Consider the following 20,368-nt stretch of genomic DNA (forward strand, 5'->3'; position numbering starts at 1 on the left):
GGCGAGGGTATCAAGCGGTTTTAGTTCACTCAAATGACAGTTTTAAACTCGGCTAAGCTTATTAGACACCAAAGCTGATAAACGCTTCGGGACGCTGTGTCAGCTTACCAGGACGGGGGCAAAATACTGGGAAGGGAAGACGGGGAGGGGGGGGGGCTGAGGCCAGGAGGGACTGGACCAGGGTGATGGGTGGGAGGGCACAGAGGGGAGTTAGTCACGTGACGAGCTCTTAGGAGGACTTATCACTTTTTTAGTTCATTAAGAGGACTTGCTCGGACAGAGCAAAGAAGCTGGAGGAGGTAGAAACGGCAGGGAAGATACACACAAAGGGCATTGGATAGAGACAGGCAAGCATGGGTAATGGCATGCCTTAGAACAGGGCGTGGCTGGCAAGAAATCTGACCGTATTTCTTGCCAGCCATGCCCTGTTCTAAGGCATGCCATTCCGCCTCCCTCTCAGTATGCATAGCTCCATTTGGACGTTGTATTGTGCTAATTTTCTTAAACCCATTTTGTTTTGTGTATTGACTTTGGTTTAAGATACCAGCTTTTATAATCTTGAGATTTCCTGCCAGCCATGCCCGGTTCTGGGACATGCCATTCCGTCTCCCTCTCAATGGTGTGTGGGGTGTGTGTGTGAGAAAACTGCCCAGAGAGCTTTGACTATTGGGCGGTATAGAAATGCAATAAATAAATAAAATGTTTTGTTCCACACGCACGCACAATAGTCAGGTAGCATTCTGTGTCCACCGGGACATGTTTTGGGGTGGTGTCTCCCCCACACCGATTTTTCTCTGGCGGGGGAGGACTTCTACAATCCTTGTGGTTCTCCCAAACCTGCTGATATCTCCCCCTTTTAGCTACAAAATGATCGGCCCTCAGGGAAGGGTGATCAGTATTATAAAGGTTCCAGGTGGCTGGAAGAAAGCTGGACTCTCTTTGTCACAGCTCTGATGTTACCTGAAGGCACATGATCCGTACGTTACCGCAATACAGGGGTAAGCAAACCCAGGGCTAAGTTTCGGCGAAGGGCAGACTGTGTAGGGCGCCCTGGAATTGGGAGGAGAGAGCCCCTTGTTCAAATCCCATCCCCTGCCTGACTTGCAAAGAGGCAAAAGGACATATGGGGGAAAGCACCCCCACCCCATCCCCCAGGATGCAGGGATGCCCTCGGGGAAGCATCCTAAAACCCACCCCAAACAAACAAAATAGCTAATTTCCCCTCTCCAAAAATGCAACGAAGTGTCAAAGTAACTCTTCAAATACTTGAAAGGTCGTCACACAGAGGAGGGCCAGGATCTCTTCTCGATCCTCCCAGAGTGCAGGACACGGAATAATGGGCTCAAGTTACAGGAAGCCAGATTCCGGTTGGACATCAGGAAAAACTTCCTGACGGTTAGAGCAGTACGACAATGGAATCAGTTCCCTAGGGAGGTGGTGGGCTCTCCCACACTAGAGGCAGCTGGACAAGCATCTGTCAGGGATGCTTTAGGGTGGATTCCTGCATTGAGCAGGGGGTTGGACTCGATGGCCTTGTAGGCCCCTTCCAACTCTACTGTTCTATGATTCTATGATAATACAATCTTAAACACTGGAAAAAAAATATTCGAAAGGCATTAACGAGCCAGCAGTAAAAGGAATAATCAGGGTAACGCATTACAGGTTTGGTGCCTGCTGGAAGAGAAAGGTCTAAAGGTATACAGTGAAGACGCTGGGAGGGTTTCCTTGGAAAGGGGATTCCAGAGTTGTGGGGGCCACAGCGGAGAAGACCGTTTCTCAAGAAGTCACCTGTCCCACTTTTGCAAGGGCAGCTCCCAGAGAAGAGCCTCAAAAGACGACTTTCGCAACAGGCAGGGTTAGACAAAGTCGTGGAGGGGGCAGGATTGGGCCCGTGACACTGTTTAGCCAGGGCAGTTCAATGGAACCTCTCCTTGCAGGAGCAATCTACCTAGGGACATCATACAACAGAGGCAAGCAACAGGGATAGCAGGCTGCTTCCTTCCTGTCCTGCTTGCCAGCTTCCAGAAAAACGGACGCGCTGGATGAGAGACGGATCCCTGCCCTCACCCGCAGCGACTTTTCACCCGGAGCATGGAGCTGTTAATTCACAGCGAGGAGAGTCACTGGCTTTCCATGATCGGAGGCTGAAGCATCAGAGGCTGAAGAATCGCCAGCAATCGGGCTGTCCCCTGTCTTCGATGGAGATGCGTTCCAATCTGACGCCTCCCTCGACCGGGGGCCCTTCTGACGTGTGGGATGGGAGTTGTAGTCCCACACGCCAGAAGGGCCCCCGGTCGAGGAAGTCTGATCTATTGTCTTTAGCTATCATACCAGATGAAAGGGCTTCCCTACAAGACGGGGTCTTCAAGGGGGTGTCCCCCCACGAGACTCCCTGCCTTTCCTGTTTTTTTTATTATTATTATTATTTTATTTCATGTCATAAGCTTTTAAAGGAATTAAATATGTCTTAAACCTCAGAGGGAGACACCAGATGCAGGTGCCGTTTAGATATCGTGCCGCCTACTAAGCCTGGGTCAATTTCCCCTCCTGTCGGAATGGATGAAAGATCGCCCTAACCCAGTGCCCTGTTTCAGACGGTGGACAGCCTGATTCCAGGAGGCCTACGAGGCAGGCACGATGGCACGGGGCCTTCTGGCCCCCCTCCCTCCTCGTCGCTTGCCCCACAGGGTAGGGTGACCCTATGAAAAGGAGGACAGGGCTCCTGTATCTTTAACAGTTGTATTGGAAAGGACATTTCAGCAGGTGTCATTTGTATAGATGGGGAACCTGGGGAAATTCCCTCTTCATCACAGCAGTTAAAGCTGCCCTCTTTTAAATCTGGTCACTAGTATAGTTCCTGCAGCTTTAACTGTAGCGATGAAGAGGAAACTTCACCAGGTTCTCTATATATACAAATGACACCTGCTGAAATTTCCTTTTCAATACAACTGTTAAAGATACAGGAGCCCTGTCCTCCTTTTCATAGGGTCACCCTACCACAGGGTCTAACACCCTGTGTAGACATTGTTCCCGAGGAAGCGCACCTGGGATTGAGGTTACGGGATACCGCTCTCCCTGCCTTGTCAGGGGTGACTGGGTCTTGTTCCTGTCAACCGCAGGAAGGATCCGTACGTACGGTGGCCGGCCAAAAGACTCCATTCACACATTGACGATACATACACCGTTTTTCCCCGTGGATGCCCAAAGCCCCCGAAGGCATCACAGGGGGAGCTCAGTTTCATGACGCCCCTCACAATCCCATCCCTGTGGCGGTCCGTGGCTAAGCTGACAGCGTGCAGCATCCGTCCATCTGCCCCGGTCGGATTTTTGTAGGAGTCAGAAGGTGCTGGGGTTTTTTTTCCGGGTATCTCGCAGAGGTGCAGAGCAGGGGCTGCCGATTTGGGACCATAGCGCCCCCGCCCCACCCTGCCCCAAATGCAGCATTCAGGCAACGCTCTTGCGCACCTTCAACACACACACACCCCACGCACATACACCCTGCTTACTTCCCAAGATCCCTTGCTCTCTTGGCACATCTGCCGAGTTCTGTCGCTAGCTGAAATAATCCCCAGAAGCAAACAGGTGCGCTTGATTGGCTCCACTCGGCTTCGTGCACTCTGGATGCAGGCCGAGGCCCAAAAGAGACGTGCCGCGCCACTGCGCTGTTGCGCCAGGGCTGTTCCAACCTTGCGGCCACGGGCGATCCATCCCAGGAAGTCTTCACCCCACGGTCGGAGCAATCTCAAACCCTTGCAGTCCTTCCCGATGGTCATGTAGCGAGGAAGTTAGCCGGGCTTAGTCAATTAATTAATATGTCGCTGACGTGCTTTTAGGACCTCGGGACAAAATGGTCTTGGGGGAGAGACGGTGCATTTCTCGGTAATCAATCCCATCAGGTCTTATTAATTAGCTCATTGTTTCATTACCGATTCTTAATCTCGGGGCCTTGGTAAAGGAGAGAGGAAGAGAGAGGAAGAGGAAGGCCGACGGAGATTTGGAATGGACCGATGATTCGTAAAAGAAAGAAAAAAGGTGGAAAAAAGAAGAAGGTCCTTCTCTTGTTTCAAAGGGGGGGGTTAGAGTCAGAAGCACTGGCTGCAGTTCTCAGGAAATGTGGTGTACTGTGATAGGAGGCAGCTGAAAAAGCATCGGGGAGAACGCAGCCTGCTTGTAGGAGCCCAAGCGGAAGAGGAGAAAAGTCACAAAGGTCATGCCACACTGGCATCTTTGCCAAGGTTACTCTGGAGCTTGGATCAGGTCTCAGCAAAGCAGCAACCAGAAGGTCCGTCTGCCACCCCGAGCCACAAATCCCACACGATAGGAGAGAAGGAGCGTGACCGAGTCTTGAAAAGAATATCCCCCACGAGGGTCCTCATCACCCCTGTATAATAACACAGTGGTTCCCAATTAGCGAAGTACTGCGGGGGGCTTGTTTTTCAAATGCCAAGCCATGGACCCCCTACTTTTGAAAAAATTGTTCTCTCTATGGTAGCTACCTGCGCGAAGCAATTTGGGGGTGAAAAATAAGGGGTAGCCCCTAATAAGCGAAGGATTTTAGGTATACTAAAAAACAGACCATAAAATTTGTGATATTTGTGATATTACCATGCAAAATATCACAAATATTTTGGGGTTGGACTTGATGGCCTTTTGGGTCCCTTCCAACTCTCCTATGATTCTATGATTTAGTTAGGATAAAGACGAAATTAATTTTACTAATGTCTAGTTTACAATTGAACAACTTCTTTTAAAGGTGAACATTGATTGAATACTCAATCGTAAAGGGCATTATTTTTATTCATTTATTTGTTAAACACTGTAGACGCGGGTGCCCGAATCCGTGTTTGGCTTGCCTGACCGTGGGAGGACCATTGCAGGTGAAGGAGATGTGGAGATGTTCATTACGATGTGGAGATGTTCCTCAAGGTCTAGCATTGATGGGACTTCGTGGTGACACTGGCTGGTGAGGGGTTTCTGAACTGACCTTCTCCCCATCTTTCATTTCTCTCTTACTGTCAATGATGTTACACTCACTCCAGTCAAGGAAGCTCGTAGAAGAGAGCCAAAAACAGTGTTTTACACACACACACGCACACACACACTGGTCCCATTCTCCAATCCTCCAGTATATTTTAAAAGGGTTCAACCAGCTTAGCTCACTGGCGACAGAAGATCTAGGCAGATCCAGGGAGATTAGTCCTCACTAAAATAGGCAGGCATTAACCATCTGAGAAGCCTTCAACCTCCTGCAGCCGTTGCTTGCCTTAAGCTTTGCGGTACCTGGGGGGTAAACGTGTCAAGGAGACAGCGCCCGGCCCCCTGCTCTCCAGAGAGAAAGATCAGTGCCATGGTGGGGGTCCATCCAGGGACATTCCAAGTTGCTTTTCCTGGACATTCAGCTGGTGTTAATTTTGTCACGGTTGGAGGGGGGGAAAGCAAGCTTCTAGTCCTCACTGACATACAGAAATGGAAGGACAACCGCAAACGCAAGGATTTGGCCCAGGTGCCCAAGAAGAAGTAGCCAGGTACAAGGAGCCTGCGAGGGAGTGAAAGAGCTGTGGGACCCACGCAATTGGAGAGTGTGGTGGCCACAGGCATATCTTGGCATAAGGGAAGCCATGTTGGTACTGGACTTGAATTGCTCATCATCATCATCATGACGTCGTGGTGCCTGGTGTAGAAATAACATTCGCTCTGGGTGAACTTTGAAACGGCTGACCGTCAAGCACGTTCCTCTAACAGAACAGACAGGAAAAGAGCTAGCAGAGCCGCAGAAACGACGGAAAGCCTGCGGCCGACTAAATTTCCTGTTCAGTCAACAAAGTACTTTGCGCGCGCTCAGTTATTTCACGCCTACGCGACCAGAACTTGCTCATCAAAGCTAGCCGCACCCAGCAGGAGGCAGAGGGGTGTTCCCTCCGTCGCAACGTAAATTCCCTTCTATCAAATAAAAGTGTGTTCGGAGATAGAAAGCGTCTGCGTTGTGATTTGGGCCATGATAAGAGGAACACGTTTTCGGTACCAGATATGCTAAAAGTGTTGGTAGTTACCTTTAAAGCCTAAAACAGGGGTGCATAATGTCAGGCCTTCTGGGGTTCCCCAACTGACCACACACCCTTCCTCCAATCCTTTTGACGTCTCATTTGCACTCCTATCCTGCCAGGACTGGCAATCAGTACTTGGGCTCAAGAGACGTGGCTTTTTCATTGGTGGCCCCGCCTTTGTGGAACTGCCTGCCGCAGAATGTACATCTGGGTCGTCTTTAGCTACTTCTTAAAAAGGGCCTTCGAGGCCTTTCTGTTCCAACCTGCTTTTAAATGTCTTGGTTTGTTTAAACTCTTTTAAAAACTCTTTCGCTTCTGCTAAGGCCATGTCAAAATGGTGCCCTCTAGATATTTTGGGCTACAACTCCCATCATGCCAGACCATGCTGGTATGATGAGAATTGTTGTCCAAAAAGTCTGGAAAGCCCTAGGTTGGGAAAATTTGCTTGTTTCACGGATTGTCAGGCGTCTCGTCATCTGCTGATTGCCAAATTCGGATCCCCCCCCCGAAATTCATTCTATTTGCGCTAATGGACATTAACGCTCATGCGAATTAGCGCAAATCCGCCCCAAGAGGGAAAAAATAGTCCACAAGTCCACAGAACCCACGTGACTCAGAAACAGACGATTTGCCACGGAGTGCGCCGGTCAGATTTCTATGAATCCGACCTCATTTGAATCCGGGGTGATTCGGCCAGCATCCCTAGTGGTTCCTGTCCCCACTGTTTTTCGTCAGAAATGTTTTATTAGGCGCTTGGTACTGCGTTGTAGTTTCTTTATGATGTCTGGAGATGTGAATTGCCTGGAGGAAACTTTTTTTGCCCTGACCGGCAACATTCAAATATTGAAATAAAGAAAGGGGGAAAAAGTGTCCCAAGACCCCAGGCTCGGGCATTTCAGCGTCAAGACCTTTGCCCACCGCACGTGCCGGTGCCAGTAACGGTCGCAGAGTCTATCTCAGGGTTACGGAGGTGCCAGAATCCAGCTCAGAAGAGAGACACAAGCAGATTAGGATGAAAGACTCAATCAAGGGTCGAAAATCTGGACGGGAGACAAGCCGGGGGATTGAGGCGTTGCCGCCTTGACGGATATACACACACACACTCGCCTGGGCTGGTTGACTAATCTTTGCTTGGCTGTGACGGAGGGATTGGCGGCGAAGACGTTTACCCCGGTCTTCTACCAGGGCTAACGGTCGCGGCGTATCCAGGCTGGCAACCCGGGAAGGATGCTAAAGAGTCCGTAAGATCCCGGATGACGGCCGGTTCCCCTTCCACCCCCAACAATTTGATTCCGGGGGCAGAACGCCACCCATCCTAAGCTAGATAGTCTGTTCCAACAGAAGGCTGTTTCTTGCGTACCGTTTTAAAACACCCCCTTTATTCAGAGCGGTGAGGACTGGAATCTTGGCTTTATTTTTAAGGGAAGGATCGCAGCGCTTCGGGATGCTGAAGGTCACAGGTTCAATCCACGGCATCTCCAGGTAGGGTTCACACACACACACACACACCCTGCAATGCACACCCAGCTCACGTCGGAGAAGCCGCCTTTTTCATTCCTGCGAAGCTTCAAACATCGCATCGTTGAAAAGCAAAATGGCCGCTAGTTGTCCACCCACCACCGCCCAGTAACCCCACAAAGGGGGGGCTACCAGAAGGCACTTTTCCCAGGGGTCCCCCAAGAGGGAGCCGACCCAGAGCCAGGAAACAGAGCAGCCGCATGGTGCTACCAATGGGTTCACCAACATGGCGCCTGGAGATACCTTTCTTAGCGCCCACCGGGAAACTCTGGTGATTGTTTTATTTCTGAACGTTTATTCATTATCTGGCATGCCACGAAGTGAAGTTCTGCCCTCCAGCGTTTGGGAGCTCTGGTACTTTTCCTTTTAGTCTCACTGGTTTGCTTTCCGTGAAAGAAAGGTTTCGTGCCCAGCGATGTCCACCGCGGCAGCCATTTTGTGAGAGCGCCCGCTAGACAGGAAAAACCTCGACGGAAGAGCCTTCTCCGTAGTGGCACCCACCCTCTGGAAAACCCTCCATCGTGCGGTTTGGGAGGCAGACAATGGAGTATCTTTTGAACGCCTCCTAAAAACATGCCTTCCCTGAACTGTAACTTCTTCTGGTTTTAAAGTTTTAATCCGGATTGTTGTTATATTGTGATTTTGCTTGTAAACTGGACAGAGAGCCTAGACTGTTGGGCAGTATAAATATGTAATAAATAATAAAATTACGCACTCTCTGAAAATCCCCAACGCCCCAAAATATCAAGGGCCCCTGACCTACACATTACAGGGCGACTGCTCGTTTTCGGGGGAGCTGTTCTGTGTCTCGTACACACGGTTCTGTCCCAAACCAGACCCGGGATTCTGTTGGACTCAGGCCTGGGAGCAGAGCAAGTCACGCCACAGCGACTGCAAAATCCTAGACTGGTACAAAACAGGGCAGCACGTTTGCTAACAGGGACTGGCCAACGAGACCACATCACACCAGGCCTTTTCCAGCTTCGTTGGCTGCCAGTCCAGGTCCGGGCCCGATTCAAAGTGCTGGTATTAACATTTAAAGCCCTAAACGGCTTGGGGCCAGGCTATCTGAAGGAACGCCTCCTCCTGTATGTACCTGCCCGGACCCTAAGGTCATCCTCAGGCGTCCTTCTCCGCGAGCCCCTGCCAAAGGAAGTGAGGCAGGGCGCTCCCAGGAGCAGGGCCTTCTCTGCTGTGGCACCCCGGCTGTGGAATGAGCTCCCTCAGGAGGTTCACTTGGCACCTACATTATATGCTTTTAGACGCCAGGTGAAGACCTTTTTATTCTCCCAGCATTTTAACAATCTATAAATACATTTTAACTTGGCGTTTTAAATTTGTAATTTTGCACTGCTGCTGTTTTTATCTGGTTGAGCTTTTATATGGTATTTTAAATTATGGTTTTATACTGTTTGTCTCGTATTTTGAACGGGTTTTACGGTTTACATTTTTTGGAAAAAAAAAACCCAGAGAGCTTCGGCTACTGGGCGGTATAAGAATGCAATAAAGAAATAAATAAAAAGCCGGCCTTTCCCCTTGACATAAGGGAAGACGTTATCTTGAAAGCTTAGGCGGGGAGAAACACAGGTCTCGGAGGTTCGGTGACGTTGTGTTTTGGGACGGGGAAAGGATTCGGTTGCAGCAGCAACGTTACTCTGACGGAATCCCTTTAATGACTGAAGCACAGTATTAAAACAATCTACAGTTATGTTTGTCTGTTTTTAAAGGGGAGGGAGGGGAAAAAAGAACACACTAAAATTACCAAAATTTTAGACTAAACAGCAACTCATAATATATATATTTATATATATAAAAAAAGTAACGTCATGTGAACATCCTTCCTGGCCAACCCGGCCGCCGCAGTCAGGCCCCGTCCTCGTCTTTGTCGGCGGCGTCCTCCTCCTCCTCCTCCTCCTCCTCCTTCTTGTCTTTCTTGCCCTCGCCTTCGCCCTCCGTCTCCTCGTCCGTGTCCCACCGCCGCTTCCGGCTGTGGGCACTGGGCCGGTTTTTCAGCAGCGGCAAGGGCTCCATACCGAGGACTTTGTGGATCTGGCGGAAAGCGAGCATCCGCAAGGCGTGCTGGGGGGAGAGGAGGAGTTACGCTTCGTGTTACGCTTCGTGTTACGCTTCGTGTTACGCTTCGTGTTACACTTCGTGTTACGCTTCGTATTACGCTTCGTATTACGCTTCGTGTTACGCTTCGTGTTACGCTTCACGCCCAAAGAACCAGTTGGACTCCTGCAAGGGACCTGGCTGAATTTCGGGGGCTTTCCCCCCCTCCCTTTGAACAGTCGAATCTGTCCGTTTGAACGGTCGAGCCACGTACACACACCCTTACCGAAGTGGAGTGTGACGAGCCGCTATTAAAACAGAGGGACAAAAAAACCCAACCAGCGACAATAAAACATTGGGCCTAAAGTCCCTTTGGACTGATGGAACACGTCCCACCATTTCTCGGGATGCTGGCCCAAGTGAACACCAAGGGAATGAGGAGAACCCCACGGCAATTTGCCCTCGTGACCAAGCAATGGTCACGAGAACTGGGCTCCACAATTCAAGAAGGACGCAGACAAGCTGGAGCGTGTTCAGAGGAGGGCAACCAGGATGATCAGGGGTCTGGAAACAAAGCCCTATGAGGAGAGACTGAAAGAACTGGGCCTGTTTAGCCTGGAGAAGAGAAGATGGAGGGGAGACATGATAGCACTCTTCAAATACTTAAAAGGTTGTCACACAGAGGAGGGCCAGGATCTCTTCTCGATCCTCCCAGAGTGCAGGACACGGAATAACGGCCTCAAGTTACAGGAAGCCAGATACCAGCTGGACATCAGGAAAAACGTCCTGACTGTTAGAGCAGTACAACAATGGAATCAGTTGCCTGGTGAGGTTGTGGGCTCTCCCACACTAGAGGCCTTCAAGAGGCAGCTGGACAGCCCTCTGTCAGGGATGCTTTAGGGTGGATTCCTGCACTGAGCAGGGGGTTGGACTCGATGGCTTCATAGGCCCCTTCCAACTCTACTATTCTATGGTTCTATGAAGAACACCAGAAGAGCCCTGCTGGAACAAACCGAGGATCCGTCTAGCCCAGCGCTCAGTTCACACAGCGATCAACCAGCCGTCGGCCAGGGACCCACAAAGCAAGACATGGTGTAACAGCACCCTCCCTCCCCCATGTTCATTCATTTCATTTATATCCCACCTTTTTCTTCCAAGGAACCCAAGGCGGCATACATAATCCTCCTCCCCACTCCGTTTTATCCTCACAACAACCCTGTGAGGTAGGGTTGGGCTGAGAGTCTGTGACTGGCCCAAAGTCACCCAGTGGGCTTCCATGGTTGAGTGGGGACTAGAACTCAGATCTCCCAACTCCCAGTCCGACACCTTAACCACTACACCACCCTGGCTCTCAGTGTTCCTCGGCAACTGGTGCACACAGGCTTACTGCCTCGAATACTGGAGATAGCACCCAACCATCAGGGCTAGTAGCCGTGGATTGATAGCCTTCGCCTCCAGGAATTGATCCAACCCCCTTTTCAAGCCATCCCAAATTGGTGGCCATCGCCACATCTTGTGGTGGCGAGTTCCACAATTTAACTCTGCGCTGTGTGAAGAAGCCCTTCCTTTGATTGGTTCCTGAATCTCCCACCCGTCAGCTTCATGGAAGGACTCCTTTGGGATTCTAGTATTATAGGAAAGGGAGAAAAATGTATCCCTCGCCACATTCTCCACACCGGGCATGATTTTATTCACCTCTCTCAGGTCTCCCCTTAGCCTCCTTTTTTCCAAGCGAAACGATCCCAGTTGATGTCACCTTCCCTCGTAGGGGAGATGCTTCAGCCCCTTCATCATTTCAGTTGCCCTTTCCTGCACATTTTCGAGCTCTACAGTATCTTTCTTTTAGGTGTGGTGACCAGGTATAAAACCTCCTGGCTGGAGTGATGCAAAGCCCCTGAGTCCAAGCATGGTTCAAAGCAACGCTCCAGAGCCGAGGGCAAGGTCACTCCTGGGAGGAGGCAAATACCCCGAGCCGCATGCCGCACGCCACAGAGTAGGGCTGTTGAAGCCCTTGCAGGTTGAGGGCTGGAGTCCCACTTCAGCGCACCTCTTGGGAGGGGTGTGCAATTCCAGCAGTGGGCGGAGCCGAAGGCAAATGAGGCTCCGCCCAAATACTAAAAAATACCGGCCTACTGTAGCATAAAGCTCTTCCGGCCTTAGGTGAAGCATTTCAACCCCGAAATGATCCGAGGGCTGGGGGCGTTATCGACTTCTGGGGAAACTCCGAAGGGCAAAACGCGGCGCGTTTTGCCCTCCGGAGTTTCCCCAGAAGTCGATAACGCCCCCAGCCCTCGGATCATTTCGGGTACACCTCACACGGAGACCAAGGGCTCGAATGACCTGAAATCTTCCTTCCCTCGTGCACAAACACAAGCACGGCTCTGGGGAAGCATCCTTAATCATGTCAACATGCTCCCGTTGATGCTCCAAAATTCTTCCAGCAGCCTTCCCCCAATTTGGGCCGCAACTCCCATCATCCCCGCTCCAGCCGCTGCAGGGGACGATGGGACTGGTTGCCTGCCGCAGCCAGGGGGCGCTGGGGAAGGCTGTTCTCTAGCCTCAAATCCGAAGGAGCCGCATTTTTGCCCATCGGCGCATGTCGTAGAAACACCCACCTGGCTGCTGGCCGTGACGTCCTCCCGTTGCTGGCGGGCCATGCCCCGCAAGGCGTCCACGGGTTCCTTCTCACAGGGGTCTTGAAGCCCCGGACCATCTGAAGGGGAGGAGGGATGGCTAAAACAGTTTACGCATGGCGGGCGAGGAGGAGGTGGTGGTAGGGGCAGGTCGCCCATGCACTCTTGCGTTCCTTATTTATTTATTTACTACATTTTTATACCGCCCAATAGCCGAAGCTCTCTGGGCGGTTCATAAAAATTAAAACCAGAATAAAACAACCAACAGGTTAAAAGCACAAATACAAAATACAGTGTAAAAAGCACAACCAGGATAAAAACCACGCAGCAAAATTGATATAAGATTAAAATACAGAGTTAGAACAGTAAAATTTAAATGTAAGTTAAAATGAAGTGTTAAAATACTGAGAGAATAAAAAAGTTTTCAGCTGGCGACGAAAAGAGTACAGTGTAGGCGCCAGGCGGACCTCTCTGGGGAGTTCGTTCCACAACCAGGGTGCCACAGCAGAGAAGGCCCTCCTCCTAGTAGCCACCTGCCTCACTTCCTTTGGCAGGGGCTCACAGAGAAGCACCCCGTGGATGATCTTAAGGTCCAGGCAGGTACATACGGGAGGAGGCGTTCCTTCAAATAACCTGGCCCCAAACCGTTTAGGGCTTTAAATGTCAATACCAGCACTTTGAATCGGGCCCGGACCTTCCTTTGGCCGGCTTAATCAGTATATTTTGGTCTAAGACACACAACTTCGGCGCGAGGGTGGGCAACAGGAGCACTATGGGAAGAGTGCGGCCCCAGGGGCGAAAACGGGGGCCCCGAGACCCGGCCCCTGAAGTTGCTCACCTTTGCTTGGAGCTGAAAACTCTCAAGGACTGAGCCGGAGTTATGAACCATTGTGGAGGGAGTTTCGCCTCCTTCAAAGCCCTAAACGATGTCACCCCATGGCCTGAGTTCGATCCCAGCGGAAGCTGGTTTCAGGCAGCCGGCTCGGGTCGACTCAGCCTTCCATCCTCCCGAGGTCGGTAAAATGAGTACCCAGTTAGCTGGGGGAGAGGGAATCACGGCCGGGGAAGGCAACGGCAAACCACCCCGCTATAAGGCCTGCCAAGAAAACGTCAGCGAAAGCTGGCGTCCCTCCAAGAGTCAGTAATGACTCAGTGCTTGCACGAGAGGTTCCTTTCCTTTCCTTACACATATATAATGGAAACGTAATAAAAAATATTAAGGGGAAAATCACAAAACCACGGCTTTATCCACGGTGAATAAGGCTTTTTGCCTTATTCAACTTTATGCCTTATTCAACTGTGGTTTAAGGTGTCTTCTGAATGCGGCCAGGGCTTTCTCGGTGGTGGCTCCCCACGTGCAGCAGAAACTCCCCAAAGAGGTTCGCCTGGCACCGACCCGGTTCTCTTTCCGGCGACAGGCAAAGACCTTTCTTTTCTCCCAGGCATTTCAGAGACCTAGCTCTAACATTACTACGTTTGTTTTATCAATTCTTGTGCTGTTGTTTTGTATTATATTGTGTTTTATCCCGTAAAACATTTGTCTTGTATTTTGAACTGTGCTTTAAAGTGGCAGTTTTAGGGTTTTTTTTTTAAAAAAAAACAGGTCGAAATTCACCCAGAGAACATTCGTTATTGGGGGAGGATCAGAAATGGACTCAATAAAGTAAATAACTAAAATAATTTCTAAGCTGGGACTAGTTTTGGGCCCTGCCATCGGCTGACCGCCCTGTCTCTCTCGCTCACACACACAGCACACGATTTTTGGGGTGTCAGGCCGCCGTTGCACACAAGCTCTCTCCAGAGTCGTAAGAGTCAGAAACTTACACAAACGAAAACTTAAACAAATCGGAGGTTTCAAAGCTACGGCACCGCGAAAGGCCTTTTTAAGAAGCACGCTCAAAGCGATTTCGCAATTTCGGCAGCTCTTGGATTTAGCCGGGGAACGAAGCGTTTGGGCTCGGCCGGGGCTAAGCTATCGCCCCCTGGTGGCTGGGCGCTGCTCAGCGGCAGAGAAACAGAGAACGAAGGTTTCCTCTAATCTGAAAGAGCCACATTTCGGGGAGAGAGAGAGGGTCAGACGGGAAATTACGGGCACCAAAATTCAGATTTGGGCCTGTGAATCCGGAGCGCCGATTTGGGGTCTGAGGAGGTGGGGGAAATGGGTCGAGCGCGATGCAAGGTGAGGGCCTGGGCCCGGGTTGTGCGTCTGCGTTCGATTTCGGAGCAGGGGGCATTCATTCACAGAACTGACCTGCTAAGAGCATTCCGGTGGCAATGCATTCCAGAACCCGCCGCAGCGCCTCTCCAGGACCCAGAGGCCCTGTGGAGCTGGTCAGAACTCTTTCGACAAGCAGCTCCAACGCCTGGCCAGACGGAGGAAGGAGGAGATTTGGGCCATGTAGAGAAAACAAAGAAATTAAACATGTCCATAAGGATACAAAGTGATTCCCGGAGAATTGATTTATTGAACAACTTTCCCGTCTTTTCACACAACGGGGTTGGGCCCAGGTTACGTTAGTTAAACCCGGCTCCGGACCACATGAGTCTCAGCTCAAGCGGGAGGGATGCCAAGGCGAACGAAACACCATTGCCTGAACTCTGGCGCCCACGTGATGTCTTCCGCGCCACGGAATCGATCACTTCGAAACACACGTTTCATTGGAGGGGGGGGGGGATGATAGAAAGCAATGAGCGAAAAAGAAAGCAACTCCAACTTAAACAAGCCATAGCGCAATGGTCACGTTGGCATCACCCAAACGTCTGAAAAAGAGTAGGAATATCACAACCGGGGAGCCACAACCTAAAAGGCCCTGCCTCATTTCCAGAGGGAACCTCAGAAGAGCCCTACTGGATCAGACCGAGGGCCCATCTAGTCCAGCACTCTGTTCACACAGCGGCCAAGCAGCAGCGCCCTCCTACCCATGTTCCCCAGCCACTGGTGTATATGGGCTTCCTGCCTCTGACACCGGAGGAAGCACAGAGCCATCAGGGCTAGGAGCCATGGATAGCCTTTCTCCTCCTCCAAGAATCCATCCGACCCTTTTAAAGCCATCCAAATTGGTGGATGGCTTTAAATCTTGTGGCAGTGAGTTCCATTGTTTAACCCTGTGCTGTGTGAAGAAGTCCTTCCTTTGATCTGTCCTGAATCTCCTACTAATAAGCTTCATGGGATCACCCCAATGGGTTCTAGTATTTTGAGAAGGGGAGAAAAATGACTCCTTCTCCACCTTCTACACACCAGGCATCATTTTGTACGCCTCTTTCACGTCTCCCCTTAGCCTCCTTTTTTCCATGCTAAACAATCCCTGCTGCCGTAACCTTCCTTCCTTCTGTCAGAGCCCTTCTCTGTGCCCCACCAACGCGAGATATACACTATGGTGGGACGTGGGGGACGGCCTTCTCTGTGGTCGCACCCCGGCTGTGGGACGCCCTCCACCTGGAGGCCTGACCGGCGCCGGCCCTGGCCTCATTTCGGCGCCAGGTTAAGACTTGACTTTGTAACAGAGCCTTCGATGGCGAAATCCGCCAAGCCTGCACACTGTCTTGTTTTAATTGGCTTTCCCTGTTTTAAAATCTCATCCTGGTTTTCACATAGGAATGGTTTATTTTGTTTTAGAACTGTGCATTTATTGTTCTATTTTATATGTACGATTTTATCTGAGAGCCTCGTGAAACAGGGCGGGATATAAACGTATTAATAAATAAATACAGCTAATACTGCTCCAGCCCCTTGATTTGCACTTGGGCATCCAGCTACTTCTGAGCGGGCCCAACCCTGTAGAGATGCTTTCCCCTGCTTCTTGAGTCTTCCTTTGGTACTTCTGCAATTATTTATAGTATTTGCATGCAGCAGTTTCTGCAGCTGAAACTCTCCCCACAGCCTGAGTTCAATCCCAGCGGAAGCTGGTTTCAGGCAGCCGGCTCGGGTCGACTCAGCCTTCCATCCTCCCGAGGTCGGTAAAATGAGTACCCAGTTAGCTGGGGGAAAGGCAATCACGGCCGGGGAAGGCAACGGCGAACCACCCCGCTATAAGGCCTGCCAAGAAAACGTCAGCGAAAGCAGGCGTCCCTCTAAGAGTCAGTAATGACTCAGTGCTTGCACGAGAGGTTCCTTTCCTCCTTTTCCTAGAACAAAATGTTCTCAAGGCCGCCCCCAGGGCAAACCTCAGGGTTCCTCCACAGCTGGCGACACCTCCCACATCTCGCTTCCCGGCAGCCCGGGTTCAGTTCTAACCCGTCGACCCCCCCAACTACGCGAGTCTGACGCTTCGCAGGAGCGCAACAGCAGCCAGAGCCCACGCGGGCTCAGGGCGATCCGGTTCCCCCCTCCTGCCTCCTTACCCAATCCGGAAGAGCGCCCCACGTGGGCACACGCTGGCAAAGGTCGCGCAGAACCCGGATGATGATCACGCACGACTGCAAGCCGTTCGCTCGGGCCTTGGCGGGGAGAGAAAGAAAACACAAGGAGAACAACTTCGCCCCGAAGAAAACGCCGCAAACAGGCCCTGGGAGGGAAAACGCCCGGGAGTGGCGACTTCCAAAATGGCAGGGATGAAATACGGGGCTCCGGGGAGCCTGAAATGGCCACCCAGAGGCAGCGGCACAAGCCGCCGTTCCGGGCCTGCCCCGTCTCTTGCTTCAGGAACGATCGGATGGCTCAAGCCAGGGGGTCCTCTTCCAGTCCGAGGGCTGAATTCTAATCTAGAGTTTTCAGGGGGCTGCATTCCAGTGGTGTGCGGAGCCACGGGAGCCAAAATACCCAAAGTACCGGCTTAAGGCGCTTCCTGCCTGGAGTGAGGCCTTAGGAATTTCAACCTGCTAGAATGGGGGGCTGGGAATTGCAGGAGATCCAGGGCGCCCACCAAACCGTAGATCAGGGGAAAGGGGGCAGAGTCTGCAAGAGCGTCGCAGGGAAGCTAACGGAACGAAGATGGGAGGAGTGAGGATCCAGATGCTGCGCCCCCTTGCCTTTCCAGCGCCGCGCCTCCAGACCCGCTCGGATCTGGATGGGTTTTCGTACCTGGAACCACTTCGCGTGGCGAAGGGCGGCCAGGGACTCCAGGCATTTCTCCTGGCTCAAGATCTCAGAGGAGTTGAGCGGCGGCTCTGAAGGTGCCTCTAAAAAAAAAGAGAGAGAGGGAAGGAAGGAAGGAAAGAAAGCGGGAGAGGATGAGCAGGACCTCGGGTCAAACCAACCAGAAAAACAGCTAAGCCCATGCACTGGCGCTCCGCCTCGGCTCCCCCACCCATCTGCACTGTACAGTTTTGGAAAGGTAGGCGAAGGGTGACCCTGGTCCTCGTGACACAAGGCACTCTGGGACAGAGACACCCTCCGCACAAACCGGTCCGTCCTCTCCACGGCATGCGTCCAATACGGTCTCTGAACTCAACACGCCTACGCTGACGGCTGTGTCTTGAGACGGACATCGCCCTTTTACAACCCTGTCTGCTGAAAGGGACATTGGTTACACACGGGTCTACCCAAGATGCCTTGCGAAACGGCGCTCGCAAAGCACAAACAGAGCTTTCCTGTGTGTGTGTGTGTGTGTGTTCTTCTCCATTCTGACACCTCCATTTTGGGGGGCGTGGCTGAATGGGCCAGTCAAAGGCAAGTTTAGCCATTAGCATCTGTTTATTATTTACCTAAAGCATTTTCGCATTGCTTTTCAGCTTAAAAGTCTCCCCGGAGCAGCTTACAGATCACTAACACAAGACCATGCCTGTCCCTTAGGCTTACGATGTAAAAAAAAAAAAGGAAAAAAAAGTGACGTGGAAAGGAAAAGCGATGGGCAGGGATGAGGAAAACTGCCAACTACCAGCAGCACTAATGACTACTTCCGGGCTGTTACTGTAAGATTGTATTCGTAAGATTCCTTCTGCCTTCTTCTCCCGTGCTCCTGTTTGCACACCACAAATGTGCGGCCCACGGCCATATTACAGCTTGAGTGCTTTTGGGAGTGCGAAACCTCAGAACGCTGAGGCTCAGTTCAGACATCACGGCCATCCATGGTTTGCTCTCAACGTAATTTCGAGCATCAACCATTGCTTGAGCTCCCAAACCTACGGCAGGGAAGCTTGTCCGGAGCGATCCGTTGGCATTCCTATCTGCTCAGCTCTGCCGTTCTTACAGCGCATGATGAGACCATGAGGATTTGTCGGAAACCATGATGGCTTGTCAGAAACCATGATGGCTTGTCTCAGACCATGATGGCTTGTTGGAAACCATGATGGCTTGTCGGAAACCATGATGGCTTGTCGGAAACCATGATGGCTTGTCGGAAACCATGATGGCTTGTCGGAAACCATGATGGCTTGTTTCAGACCATGTTGGCTTGTCGGAAACCATGATGGTTTGTCGGAAGCCATGATGGCTTATCTCAGACCATGATGGCTTGTCTCAGACCATGTTGGCTTGTCGGAAACCATGATGGCTTGTCGGAAACCATGATGGCTTGTCGGAAACCATGATGGCTTGTCAGAAACCATGATGGCTTGTCTCAGACCATGATGGCTTGTTGGAAACCATGATGGCTTGTCGGAAACCATGATGGCTTGTCGGAAACCATGATGGCTTGTCGGAAACCATGATGGCTTGTCGGAAACCATGATGGCTTGTTTCAGACCATGTTGGCTTGTCGGAAACCATGATGGTTTGTCGGAAGCCATGATGGCTTATCTCAGACCATGATGGCTTGTCTCAGACCATGTTGGCTTGTCGGAAACCATGATGGCTTGTCGGAAACCATGATGGCTTGTCTCAGAACATGATGGCTTGTCTCAGACCATGTTGGCTTGTCGGAAACCATGATGGCTTGTCGGAAACCATGATGGCTTGTCTCAGACCATGTTGGCTTGTCGGAAACCATGATGGCTTGTCGGAGACCATGATGGCTTGTCGGAGACCACGATGGCTTGTCTGTTCAGGAAAGCACACAGTTTGCAAGCAGAAGGTGCCAGGTTCAATCTCCGGCGTCTCCAAGTAGGACTGAGGAATACCTCTTGCCTGAGACCATTGAAACCTGCTGCCAGTCAGCGTGGACAAGGCTGAGCTAAATGGGCCCATGGCGTAAGACCGCTTCCTACATTCTTATTTAAAGCTGCTCTTTATTCAGAACCGTGAGGACTAGCAGCTTGGTTTATTCTTAGTTCTGTGGGGTGGGGAGGACGCAAAGCAGGCCGGGGCGCCCATTCCAGGATGCTGCTATCGCGTGAAGTGAGTCGAAGGCCTCTCCAGAGGCTAATATTCCTGCCACTCCCCAGAAAAGTAACAACCCCCCCCCCCCAAAAAACCTCAATACTAGAATAAGCAGCATTTGCAGCTGGACATTTGGAGGCTCACCTGGCTCCACGGGAACGTCTTCCCTCATCAGAGGGGACGTGAGCGAAACCGTGACCTGCATCTTGGGCTCTTTGCAGGCGGCGATGACGATGTGGGCTTCTTCGGAGTTGGAGGCGACCTCGTAATCCTCGTTCGTCACCTTCTGGAGGGAACGGAGAAGCGGGGGGGGGGGGGTTGTTGTCCCGGTCAGCCTCGGAAGGGAACCCCAAAATCGTAGCCCCCCTCCTACCCAGCTCCATGTCTGCACACACGGAGATTGGTTCCTGCTCCGATTCGCTCTCGCTTCAAATCGCGCACCAGCCTCTTCTCTCTGCCTCCGTCACAAGCCAATCCTCTCTTGTCCCTCCCACTCCTAGACTGGCCTCCCATCCCCTTCAAAGTCCTCCACAGGCTGGTCCGACCTGTTCTTTCCGCCCTCATCTCCGTCCCCAACTCTATCATCCCCGGTCTCGTGAACGACTCTGCCTGCTCCCCCTTATACCTGGAACGGTCTCCACACCTCACAGGCCTCCCACTGCCTTAAATGACTCCGCCCACTCTCCCTTGCCGCCCCTTATACCCAGAACTCTTTCTCAGAACAGCTACACCCCAGTGCCTTTCTCCCTTCCCCTTCAGACACTCCCTCAAAATCCACCTTTTCTGTGATGCCTTTGACTTCTCTCCTACAGCTCCATCCCCAGCTGTAGGCAACGTTTAAGCACAGGCATTGGCTGACCTGGCTCACACAACACGGCAAGCCAGGGCACAACCTGTGTGCGGTTTGTCGCTGGACCAGGGCTTGC

At 51.6% G+C, this 20,368-nt stretch overlaps 1 protein-coding gene across 3 annotated transcripts in view; it reads right to left on the reverse strand.

Moving 5' to 3' along the window:
- Positions 1–9,212: 9,212 nt before the first annotated feature.
- ZFR2 (zinc finger RNA binding protein 2) overlaps positions 9,213–20,368 on the reverse strand; it is a 39,504-nt gene continuing 28,348 nt past the window's right edge. For 2 of the 3 annotated variants that reach the window (XM_063146924.1, XM_063146923.1), the window contains exons 14-19: positions 19,587–19,728; positions 17,268–17,365; positions 16,589–16,684; positions 14,499–14,610; positions 12,230–12,327; positions 9,213–9,641 (exon numbers count right to left, since the gene is read on the reverse strand). In XM_063146924.1, coding sequence (XP_063002994.1) covers positions 9,426–9,641; positions 12,230–12,327; positions 14,499–14,610; positions 16,589–16,684; positions 17,268–17,365; positions 19,587–19,728 — 762 coding nt within the window. In that variant the 3' untranslated portion in view covers positions 9,213–9,425. The remainder of the gene's footprint in view (positions 9,642–12,229; positions 12,328–14,498; positions 14,611–16,588; positions 16,685–17,267; positions 17,366–19,586; positions 19,729–20,368) is intronic. The other variant, XM_063146925.1, reaches the window with a different exon arrangement.

The sequence above is a fragment of the Elgaria multicarinata genome, chromosome 23 (genome assembly GCF_023053635.1).
Source record: "Elgaria multicarinata webbii isolate HBS135686 ecotype San Diego chromosome 23, rElgMul1.1.pri, whole genome shotgun sequence".
Classification (NCBI taxonomy): domain Eukaryota; kingdom Metazoa; phylum Chordata; class Lepidosauria; order Squamata; family Anguidae; genus Elgaria; species Elgaria multicarinata.